The sequence below is a fragment of the Gambusia affinis genome, linkage group LG19, assembly GCF_019740435.1.
Source record: "Gambusia affinis linkage group LG19, SWU_Gaff_1.0, whole genome shotgun sequence".
Classification (NCBI taxonomy): Eukaryota; Metazoa; Chordata; class Actinopteri; order Cyprinodontiformes; family Poeciliidae; genus Gambusia; species Gambusia affinis.
The window spans coordinates 7,077,004-7,089,711 of record NC_057886.1 but is presented as its reverse complement, the minus strand read 5'-3'; the positions used below and the strand labels follow the sequence as shown (position 1 = coordinate 7,089,711).

At 39.6% G+C, this 12,708-nt stretch overlaps 1 protein-coding gene across 1 annotated transcript; it reads right to left on the bottom strand.

The window, feature by feature from the left end:
* Positions 1 to 1,655: 1,655 nt before the first annotated feature.
* Positions 1,656 to 10,154, bottom strand: si:ch211-256m1.8. The gene is made up of 5 exons (XM_044100726.1): positions 10,096 to 10,154; positions 9,443 to 9,521; positions 7,470 to 7,932; positions 6,951 to 7,352; positions 1,656 to 6,510 (listed from the first exon to the last, which is right to left on the bottom strand). Exons 3-5 carry the CDS (start codon positions 7,911 to 7,913, stop codon positions 2,623 to 2,625), a joined length of 4,734 nt encoding a protein of 1,577 aa, XP_043956661.1. The 5' UTR covers positions 7,914 to 7,932; positions 9,443 to 9,521; positions 10,096 to 10,154; the 3' UTR covers positions 1,656 to 2,622.
* Positions 10,155 to 12,708: the final 2,554 nt, after the last annotated feature.

Genomic DNA, 12,708 nt, shown 5'->3' with positions numbered 1-12,708 from the left:
CAGACAAATCAATGAAAAGCTAAGAGACTACTGTCGATCCTCGCACGAGGAGATCCAAATTAAAGTCTTTGGATGTCATAATGCACAAATTGTTTGGAAGAGGAATGGAAAAGCAACATTAAAAACAAAGAACTCTGGAGGACGGACTGTTCAATGTAAGCTGCTGGCAGATTTATTATCAGAAAACTGTACATTTCTGATATAAACCAAAGGATGAGACAAGTGTGAACTTTTTCAACTAGACAGCAATCCTGAACAACATAAACCTGCGGGAATGACCCACTCATTCGTCTGATTTTAATCCAATTGGAAATCTATTTAAGAGCTGAAGATCACAGTTCAAAGAGAAGGCCTGATCCTTCAACTTCTGCAGATAGTTGGGGCATCATCAAAATGAGCTTGACTAGTTTATTTATACAGGAGATACCTTTAACCTATCATCAACAAAACAGGCTACTTCTACTCCCTTTAATATTACACATAACCCTTTTTAATACATATTTGTTGGTGTAGCAATAGCTTGAAATGCAAGTATATTTATCATTAGAACATTTAATAAACATTCATAAAGTACGGTATTATGCTTCTTAGCTCACAAAACAAACAAATTAGCCATACTGAATCAATACGTATGTATTAACTTCTCTGAATATACAAAGGCAAACGAATCCACCTGTTTTCATGAAAGGTGAACTTTAGGAATAACTTTCTACAAAAAAAATAATAATAAATTATAAAAAGTTATGAAGCTCTCAATTCACCATACAAGCATATCCACATGCTCCTTCTTCGGGTTTGTTCATCTTTAACTAGTTGCAAAACATGCATGGCCGCTCGGACCTTGGCAACCATTTCATCGCAACCCGTTCTCGTCCTTCGTTACCCCAGCTTTGTTTTGGTCCCTCCCTGAAGCTGAAACACTGATATTCGCCGAGTAAATCTCCCGGTGGCATTAGGGAGAGTAGAAAATGGCTGGTCTGGTCCACCAGAAAGTCACACACCTCCTCACTAGCTTATTAGCTTACCTCGGTAAGCACCCGTGTGGCGCTGACCTTAGTTTAAGCCCGGTTTAAAGACACGTCGCGTTCAGTACGAGACCGAAACGACGTCTAATAGCAGCGACACAACAATAAAGCAAATAAAAAACACAAGTCAACCTACGTTTCAGAAAATAGGAGTCAGAAATGTGTCTTCAGGAGGAGGCTGGTGTCTCTTGTAGCTGGGGGTCACATACGGTGGTGACAACAGGAAGTACGTCAGTACAGAACTACTACATCCGGTTTACAAGTGACTTGTTTTATGCAAAAAACAAAAGTCTCGCATCTATGCTTTGCTGCCCATAAAGCCATCAACACAGGTCGTAACATTTTCTTTTTCTTTTTTGTATAGTCTTAGTTAATTATTGTATTTTATTTAACAACTAAACACTGCTTTTATATTATGTCACTTTTTGTACCGTTTATTGATCAAATCTTAATTATTCTTAAATGTCCCCTGCTTAGAGTTGCTCATGACTGGTTTTTAATATGCCTTTTCAATTTAGCAAATGATGGAAGCATAATACATTATTTTTTATTTGTATTTTATTTTTTTTTACAAAAAAAAAATCTGAACAGTGGGATGTGCACTTGCTTTCAGCATCCCTGGTTAAAAAGAAAAAACAAACTTTGTAGGACTATGTTTCAGTGTTCAATTCTCAAGTGTTTCACCATCGCTTTAATTCTTTCTTCCAGTTGTGCTCTGTATTCAGCATCTTTCTCAGATATAGGTAACCTTTCAATAGAATAAAACATCAAAATGGTCATAATTTTGGTCAATCCTCCCCTGAGAAAAAAATTTAATAAATGTTAAATGACTTAGCATTGTTTGATGGCTGTTGACCTGTTTTGCAAGTCAATACAGATATGCAGAAAACTGTTGCAAAGGAAAGAATTTTATTCCACCATGAAACAATAAAATTTTACACTGGTGAAAGCTAGTAGAAAAACCAAAAAAAAAACAAAATGTACTTTCTTTTTTTTCAGAAAATGCCAAAACATATCTCCAAGTTATTCAGATTGCTGACAAATGTATATTTGCTACAATGATACATAATTCAAATAGCAATCATTTGCATAAAAAGGCAAGCTGCAGAAAAGACAAAAACATGAGTATGAAACCGGTTTACATGACAGACAACAATAATGATTTTTGAACACAACCATCAATAAAACAAAACAAAAAATTTCTTATCCTTGATTTTGAAAACTGTTACTTTGTTTGGTGTTATCTGTCCTAACATAATGCGATGAAAGCAGATTATAAGTAAATTTGTGTTTTATTTAATTGACACTTTAACGATAAGAAACACAACTCAATCTGGTGTAACTTCACTACATTGTAAGTTGTATCCAGTGTATTATTGAGTTATAAAAATATTTGCAAGCTTCAATAATCAAGATAAAAGGCTACAGAACATGTTTAGAAGCTGAAGAATAGAAATTTGGATCTAAGTTACAAATGGTGCATCCCTGATGTATTTGCGAACCCTTGAATCTACACTGTTACTTTATACTGTAGTTTGGACCAGTTACCACAAATATATTACATCTGTTGGCCTGATTGTTTGCAGTAATTGTATGATCAGGGCATGTACTTTAATCCTTTCATCCTTGGTATGATATGCAGATCTCTAACGTCATCATGCTGAAGCAGCCAACACAAATAGCGCTCTGTCCCCATGCCCCATCCACTGGTGAGGAGAGGTTTCACTTTGCGCATGCTAATGTACCATTTGTAAGACTCTTCTGGTACTGCATGGTGCCTGAGAGCTTCTCGTACCACCTCAGCGGTGGGGTGGCGTTCACCAAGACCAACAGTCTCACCCAGCCCCAGCAAAAGGTCTGCTGCTTTGGCTTTGGACCGTCCTGTGCCCTCCATATACGCCTGGTAGAAGGGAACTCCCAGGTGGTCCATCTCAGTTAGCCATACAGCACCACCAAATTTCTCTATTAAAACGTGCTCTCCTTTGCGAGTTAGCTTCCTACCAAAGAGGGGTTGGCCATCTTGCACCCATTCTAAGCAGTCAGCAGAGGGCATCATGGAAATGGCTTGAGCCAGAGGGATTCTTGGAAGACCAGTTTTTCCTTCCATTTTGCTCAGGATTTTTGTCACGTGTGCTAAGGTTCCAGCAGAGTTCTGGACTATGTCAGAGTGATTTTTCAACATAGACTTGGTGAGGTGAACCAAGTATCCCTCTGCAATGGAAATGGCATTGTCCATGTCCCCTACCAATTCACACTCTACATGGTAGAACTGATTCAAGTGTGTGGTGTCTGGATCTTCCCCTCTAAAGCTTGGAGATATGTAATAGGTTCCGGGTAGGTTCTCCTGAAAGCGAAGGAAGTATTCAAGAACAAACTGCATTGAGTCAGCCAGGTACACATCTTGACCAAGCAGACTTACAGACACTGGCTCTGAGTCGGATCCCAGGCCCATTGGTGAAGATATGGTGTCTGTGGTGAGAGGGGTCAGAGCGTAAGAGTAATGGCAGGAATTGTGGAAATATTCCACTGTGCTGTGGAACAAAGTGTTTTGAATTTGGAACAGGTTGCGATACCACTGGCTTTTCATAGCCAGAGTGGAGTGAAGTTGAGGATCTTTCCATGAATTAGGAGGTCTGCACTGGGTGATTTTCAAGTGTGTGTTTTTGAGAGATTCAGCACCAGCTGGTGGGCCATCCAAGGATGACACAAATCCAGGGTAGGTTTGGAAGAATTCTGGTTGTAGCTCGGCAGCTTTTGTCCCATCTGGTGAAGGTAGCAGAGGCACCAGCTTAACATGAGCATGGTCAATCTCAAACCCCTCAAAGATCATTGCAACACTTGAAGCCTTCATTCCTTCCTGCAGCAGTTGAGCAACTTTATATGTGGCCAAAATGAGAGTTTTGTAGTCTGGATCTTGTAGACTGAAAATGTCACTGGACAGAGGCTTGCGCGGTACCACAACAGTTAGACCGGGTCTATTTGGGTATGGTGTAAGGAAAGCAACATGCTCACTGTCTTCCCACACTCTCCATTGTTGCTGTTCTCCCCGTACAATCCGGCTAAACAGGTTATCATTGGAAGGGTCACCAAAGTAGTCAAAGCAAAATGGTGCATTTGGTGTAGGCAGTGCATTTCTGATTTTGGCTTGAACTTGAGTCAGTGCCTCATCATTCCAGCGTGGGCCACTTTTTGAGTTACAGAAGCCTGTATCATAACTGTGGAACTCCTCTTCTTTGGCAAGATGAGGTTGCCAGTTTGGTTCTAATCCATAAAGTGGCAGTAATCTAATTTGTGCTGGTTTATCAGGGATTGGATTACAAATCAAGGCACAACGTTGTACTCCCAGTCGCTCACATAGCAAGTTTGATACTGTTTTTGCACCTTGTAACATAGTTACAAAATCAGGTGTGGGCAACTGAAAGATACTGTTAGCCCCACTCAGACTTTTTCTAGCCAGAATGGTTGACCCAGGAGTCCAAGGGTTTGGGTTCAGGTAAGCAACCAGCTCTTCTGTTTCCCAGATCACATTGATGTAGTTCTTCATCGGCTTGAGAACTTCTACCCTGGAAATACCACCAGTAATTGAGGCGACAAACATCACACCAGCATTTGTTTCAATGACAGCATCACCCTTTTTGTCCACAGCAATGATGCCAGCACACACATCTTTCAGATTTTGGGCTATCACTTCTTTGCAGGCCTGTCTAAGGCTATAGCCTTTGTTGTGGTATAGACTGGCTATTTTCTCTGCCACACTGCTTCTTAAAAATACATCTCCATCTCCAGAACAGGTAATTGCTACCTTGTCATCTGCATATATCCCTGCTCCTACTACTGCAGTATCCCCTACTCGTCCTTTTAATTTTCCCACCAACCCACCTGTTGAGGTAGCAGCTGCCAATGTGTTCCAACGATCAAAGGCCACAGCTCCAACTGTCTGAGGGTGGTTGTTTTTTGAGGCATTTCCACCACTGATGTTTGCAAGTAACTCTTTGTGACGTATATCAGTGTAAAAATACTCTGGCCCAACTGGCTTTTCTTTGTCCTTCAGCCCTTGCAGAAACTCTTCAGCTCCTTCCCCAACAATCAGTGCATGTGAGCTCTTCTCCATTACACATCTGGCTGCTTTGATAGGGTTTTTTACACTTTTCACACAAGCAACAGATCCTGATCTCATTTGACTTCCATCTACAATGGTGGCTTCCAATTCATTTTTGCCATCTTTGTTGAAAACTGAACCTCTACCTGCGTTAAACAAAAAGCAGTCTTCCAAAGCTTCCACAGACCTCTGAACAGCATCCAGACTACTGCCACCTTGTTCAAGAATTTGGGCCCCAAGGGTTAAAGCTGTTTGCAGTGCAAATTCAATCATCTCTGTCACTTTGCTGTTCAGCATACTCTCCTCTCCAGCACCACCATGAATCACAAGAATGTAGTCAGAGTTCATGCCAGATACAGGGTCAATAGCACATTTGCCCTTCTCTACATTCTCTTGGCATTGAAGCATCTGCTCTGTTTTTTGTTGTTTGAACAGGCAATCTAGTGCCCCCATTTGGCTTGTGATGGCATACCTAACAGCTAAAAGCATCAACAACTTCAAGCTCATCTTGAAGTTTTCTTGAAGCTCCTTCAGAGCAACAGCAAATGTCCCCTTTCCATTCAGTACAAGTCGCACCTTATCTTTCTTTCCAAGGTAGGTTACAGCAAGTTGGTCTTGTGCATAAGCATTCCCTACTCCACACTCTACACCTTCCATCATGTCAGAACCTGTAAGGTATACAGATGGACAACCAAAGGGATCCAGGAATTTTCTTAATGGATTGTCAAATGGTAAAGACCGGCGCAGAGCAGCCAGGTGTGGACCAACACCTTGGCCAGTTTTGGTGCTTCTGATAAGGCTCTTGTGCTCTAAAAAGGCAAAATGGAACAGCTGCAGTAAGTCATTAGTGTAGTGGATGGTGTTATCAGGACCAATGCGAGATCCCAAGGTATTAACTAACTTCCGGGAGTGCATTGTGAGTGAGTACGTGGGATCACAGCGACCATGTTTGTAGTGCCGCATATGTGTAGGTGTGACAAGCATGTGTTTGGCAGCAGACTCCCCAAGAGTCTGCCAAAGGGAGAGCTGCAAAGAGAAGTTGACCCAAGCATCATACAAGCCCCTCTGCCCTCTAAAGGTAGAAAACACATCAGGATATGAGGGTAGATCAAAAGTGAGAACTAGATTGTCTGTTGTCAATACAGGGTTCTGTTGGAGGTTCCCTTCAAAGGGGAACACTAGGGCTTTTGGACATGCAGAATGAACAGTGTTTGTTGTCTCAGACTTGGTCATGTCTTCTAAGGCATTATTGACAACGTTTAAATCAACGGTCTCAGACAGATGGTACACACGTTCAGTCACAAGAGAAGCTATCATTCCATCCACAGCGCTGTGCTCGAACACCATCCCGGCTGTGCTGTCTTTGAACACAACAAGGTTCAGGACCTGCAAAAAAAAAAAAAAAAAAAAAAAAAAAAAAAAACTTGAAAAATTGCATTGGTTTCTTCCTGAAAATTCAGCCATCTCTTGAAATGTCAAAACTTTTAAACATAAAAGTAGAACAGAATCAAGAACAGCCTGGATTCAAGAACAGAATCCAGGCTGTCTTAGACAACAGGCCTTAGACATATTGTAACTTTTAGGATCTAGACATTTGTGCAGTAAATGAATGTTATATTGTTCATTATCTAGAAACTCAGATAAGCTTGTTTAAATTTAAAATAAATTAAGCTAATTTGTGTTCTGTATTCGATTATAGAAATTCTCTGTAGACTTGCATAATTTGCTTTATGCACAGTGAAACTACGGAAGTCCTTAATTATTCTTCCTAATCATTATTGAAGCATATTTTTCTGTCGGATCATTAAAAACCAGTTTATATATACCTTGTCATAATGTCTCAGACATGGAGTGTCTCCTCCTCCTCCCAGCCTCACTGCATTGAGGACGTCAGCCATTTCAGAGGGGGCGTCACTATCTTCCAGACAGAGTGTAAGGATGGCGCTCTCCATGAGCTCGAGGGATTTTCGCACATCACCTCCTTGCTTGAGAATCTCTTCCCTGAGGGAAGCCCAGGACTTGCGCTCCAGAGTTGAGAGGCTGCAGATGAGAGAGGGATCTTTCTGTTTCCCAGCCTTGGGCAGATCCATCACCTGGGCCAGTTGATTGTAGATGTCCATAAAGGACCGTGCAGAAACTGGTCCACCGGTGCTGGGACGCCAGAGTATGTCAACGGGGAATGCTCCACCGGCACAGGTGATGATGGCGTGGAGGCTATCTGGATAGACCTGACGAACAGAGTTTCACAGTATAGTAAGTGAATGGGAAGCAAATTCAGCGTCATCATTGCACAAAATACTTTTCAGAAAGGTCAAATGTTTTGGCATTTACTGCATTAATCTCACCTTAATTTCATCTCGGCTCTTGCCAGGAATGCGGCTGGCGGCGAACACTTCAGACTGCTGAGTGTGTTCCATAGGAACATCGCCCTCCAGTAAGAGGGGTTCACTGTACAGCTTTGCTGCTGCCCAGAGCAGAGCAGCTGCCCTCCCAAGCTGAGAGCATCCCTTAACTTTAGATGGAAGAAGAACAACCGGGAGGGCCGTTGAAGTAGGCAGGGGGTCAGCACAAGAAAGCAAACCCCTCTTGAACTGCTCAGTCACCCAGTTCTCTTGGCCTGTTGCAATGGCCTCTAATTTCCTCTGGGCCTCTTCCAGGGCATTCCTCTGCTGTTCCAGGGTGCTTTTGAACTCCAGGTAAAGATCAGGGCTTAGCGTGAGCTGCAGAACACGGCTCACTTCTCGCAGTGTAGTGTCCAACTCTGGAACTGGGTAGTTGAGAAGAGTCATCCTGTCAGAACTGAGGGGGCTTGACAAAGAAAGAACAAAAGTGACACTGTCATTGGAGAAAACATCATTGTTTTTAATAATCCATCCAACACAGTTAACTCCAAAAGCTGCTGATCATTTTAGGGAAATGATTGCATTGTAAAATTACTTGTGTAACTTAAATGTTTTCAGATTTTTGGGCATTACAGGTACATTTTGTACCTGTACAAGTTGTACCTGTGTAAAGCATCAACAACTTGATGCTGTTGTATTTTATTCATTGTATTTTAACGGGATGTTATAGATCAAGACAGGAAGTACATAATTATTAAGTGGAAATAACAAAATAGGGATGTCATTTTGTGGTAAATAGATTTGCATAAATGTTTCACGAAGCATATTTAATTTTCCAAAATTAAATCACACCTAAATGGCACATTTTAGTCATTCCTATTGAAAAATGCTTTCACCAAACTTTGCCAAGCCTGTTTTTAGTGCTGCAGAGATAAGCTAAGTCTAATTATTAGATATCAACGTCATAAATTCTTCTTTAAGCGGTAAACACCATAGAGTTTTACAACTTTAGGTTGGGAAAATGGAATTAATTTCTTCTCTTGTTTCCCAGAAGTAGCTTTCATTTACAAGCTGTTCCTATTTCTGAAGTTTCTGACAGCTCTCATGCAAGCACACACACACACACACACACACACACACTCACAACAAACATATATAACACACAGTATAACATACGTTTCCTTCACATGACGTCCAACCGTTCTCACATTAGTGGAGCCAGTAAGTCGGTTAGGTTGTTAATGCTTAAAAAAGTACAACACAGCTCTCTTTGTGTGTGAAATTGGTGGACATGAATGGAATGCATCCCACCATTGCTGAAGAGAACAGCGCCCTTCGTAATGTCCGGTAATAAGGCCCGTCTGCTCACACGTGAAAGCAGTTACTCCTTTTCTAAAACTACAACTTTCTGGTCGTCAGGGAAACGCGATGGAAATTAGATTTATCTTGATTTGTTCAAATCATCCACACAGTGCCAGCTATCTGCGGTCTGACCAACTTCAGCAGGACTCAGGCTTTAAAAGAAAGCTGGGTTTTGTGATGCACGCTACCAAATGAAGGAAATTTACTGCAAAGTTGAAATAAACGAACAGGACAGTTACAAGGAATGTCATGCACCAATAAAACAATCACTTTCTTTGTGTGTTTGCCACAATATTCCAGATTTTCTCCAAACAAGTCATTAACAAATAAGGTTTCTCTGTTTAAGTTTATTAGAAAAGCAGCCCTTCAACTCCCCATAAAATAAAATAAAATATGTTCACCTGAAACTTCAACTGGATGTCAGGATTTGTTTTCACTAAAAAACATTAATGGGATAGAAGTATGTCCAGGTAAGAAAAATGTATCAGAATGCATAAAAATGTCATAGTCGTTATAACCTGGGATGTACAGATAAGGTTATAAACTTCCTGTTAATTTATTTTTTAAAATCTTTTTCTCTTGTTATTGTGATTGCAGGATAAAAATGATCTTACCTCTCTAAAGGACTTTGTCCAAGACTTGGCCAGCCGCTCCAGTGGGAGACCACTCAGTGGGAGGAAAAGTCGGAATGGGCTGCAAAAACAAGGGATTTTTTTTTTTTTTTTTTTTTACCATAATGAAGAAGCTGTGACTCCAATTAAGAAACCTTCTCTCCACCTCTCACAGCCCATCTTTCTGAATAAACTTTCATGTTTCGCCTTCTTTGTTTTCTCCTTTATTTAACAAAAATTACAATTGAAGTTACATATGATACAAAACAAAATAAGACCAAAGTAGCTCATAAGGAATAAAATGAATCTCCCTCGATCATCTCAGATCAAAATCCTTTAGAAAAACTTAGGGTTGAGCTGAAGAAAGAATCTAGAAAATCTAGAGATAAAATTTACTCAGATTTTGCTCTGAGAAATTGTACTCTTAATCACCATACACTAGTAATTTACAGCAAAGGTTAAAAAACTTGGTTTGTATCAAAGTCTATAAGTTTCTTCCTTCCTTTAATCCACTTACTACCTAAAATAATATTTTCTTTTTCTAAAATCTGACATTTTATGCTTTAAACCAAATCATTTGTTTCACTTTGAATAGTATAATTTCCATATTTTACACGTATGTGATGATGTGTGTAAAATAATGTGACAGAACTTACTTGTGTCTTTCCACTCAGATGATTTGCCCCTCGCTGTTTAGATCTCAAGAGTCACTCCGGGTCCTGAACATAAATCGGTTGGATAAATGTCAGGCTTCAATATATACTCAGAGCTCCTCTTTGAGCTTTCAGATGATCAGCTTACTCACCTTGGTGTAGTCAGGGTAATGTCATGTCACATGAAAAGTGGTGAAATTCAGTGATTTTTTTTACATGAATGACTATCGTGGGACTGAGATGTCTTCACAAAAGCAGATGAGATAAACAAATCAGTGTATTTATACTCTGTTACGCCTACATAATCCATGAAAGACTTCTCAAAACAAATCTTTTGCAGGCTTGGATGAAAAAAGCTGATTACGTTCTTTTGCATTTGTTTTCCAGGGGAATAAAAGGGATCTCTCTTACTGATTAACGGTAAATGTCAGGCTAAGATCCTCATACAGAAACCTTTTCTGGCACATACTTCCCTTCTGATAAGATTAACCCCTGAACTGACCCTCCCCAAAACGCTGACGTGTCAGACTTTAGTTCTGTGAGGACACCTGTGTCTTCATGACAGTAAAGAGGTGGAACACCCAGCATTTTCCAGATATTGTTTCAGTACAATATCTGGCTGGACAGACCAATAAAATATTTTAATAGGCTTAAGAGATCACCACCTGCTGGAGGGGAAATTGTTCACTAGGGCAGACGCCCAGGGTGTTATTTGAAAGTGGGCACAGAAGTACCAAACAACTATATATTTTAAATATCTTTTTCAATCAATCACATTTTATTTGTATAGCACATTTCAGCAACAAGGCATTTCAAAGTGCTTTACGCAGTAAAAACACAAAACTGCAGTCATAGAACATTTGAAACGTTACATTTTGTCAAGAGCCATCGTTACACATTGGTGATTGATGTCTCATTGATTATGTTTCAACAACAACAACAACTCTAACAGGCGGGATTTTTAGTCTAGTTTTAAAGAAACTGTCTTTCACCCTAAAGGAGAACTGAAAAGTGTTTTTAAGCTAGCATCAGGTGAAAGAAAATCATTAAATATTCTTACTGTAAGATATTCTCCAAGAAATACCACTCAGCTGTTTTTGGCATTTCTGTAATCCCTATTAGTGTTCTAGTGGCCATCTGAGCCTCATGAACTGAGGACGGTAACTTAGCCCCCCAAAATCACCCCATTTCAATATTTAATGACAAAAGCTCTAAAGACAATTATTTCAGTTTTAGGTCAGACAAATATTTAGTGGAAGTGTTTCACTGACTGATATTTGTGCAGTATCAATATTTGAGATTTCATTTAAGTTCTCCTTTAATCAGGTTTTCTATTCCCTAGATGTGTGTGCTGTCAGTGGAGAGACAGCGCCCCATCCTTAGTGTCAACCTTCTTAGTTTGGAGAACATAACAGAACAGCTGATTGTCATCTGCATAAGGCTGATATTTAAAAATGCATTACTGTAATGACAAATCTCACATCTTGATCATATTCTAATTAGTAAAGTGGTGACATCTACACACTGGTGTCATAAAGGAAAATATCTACTCTTCAGAGCTTTTGTCCAATGCTGCAAACCAGATTACGACAATTATAATGCTTTCCTCTTTCGGACTGAAATTGTGTGCGAAATGTTTACGTTTTTTTTGTTTTTGTAAAAATGTGAGTTTGTCCCTCTCTGTGTGTTAATCCTGTTTTGGTTTAGCTGTCTGCCGTTAAGTTGGAACAGACTGCAGATCTCCACAGAAACAAAACAGCAGAAATAAATAATGGATAGATAATCAGTCTTATTTCATGCACATAAAAGATTACAATACAGAAATGTAAAGATCACAAGGCATTTTCAAGGAAGGCTAGAAGCAAACACAAATTAATCTGTTAGAACTTGGCATAGTTTTCTCTTAGTTCGTATTTAACCCATGTTTTTTCTTCTTTGTGTTCAAAGATGTGCACTGCTGAGTAAAAACAGAACACAGAAAACAGGGAAGTGAAGAATCAGCTGCTCATATGATCCAGATCATTTTCCCTATATTCTATTTATACAAGGTCACGATGAATCACCAGATGATTGTACATTTAAATGAGCATTTGCGGGATTACAAACCACTAAAAGAAGGATTTGGTCAGTTTCTAATCCTGGTTTTCTTTCATTAACCTTTGTCCTCTGTACAAATTTCACAACAACAAAAAAACCCATTATCTAATTTTAGTTTCTCTTCTTGTCTGGCTGCTACTAAACGCCATAAAAGGCCACCAAAATGGTGGTTACACTCACAAAAGATGGTGAAAGTTTAATGCATAAACTATTTGACAGTTTTTAATCTCCTCAAGCCAGTAGCTCACTCAGTATGGTACAGCCTCTCTGTCTGAGTGTGTTCCTGTACTCTTTTAACACCTAAAGTACAAATGCGCCATCAGTCTGTAAATAGACCGAAAGGTGAAAAGATGCTTTAGCAAAGTGGGGCTTTAAGTCTAGTAAGCCTTTTTTTTTTGTTGTTATTATTAATTGTTTTCTGGTTAATTGTACAGAATAAATGTCTGAGAAATAATTTATAATTATCATTGTGTCATTTTTACATGTAAAAATCTGACATTTTAACATGGGTCTGTACAC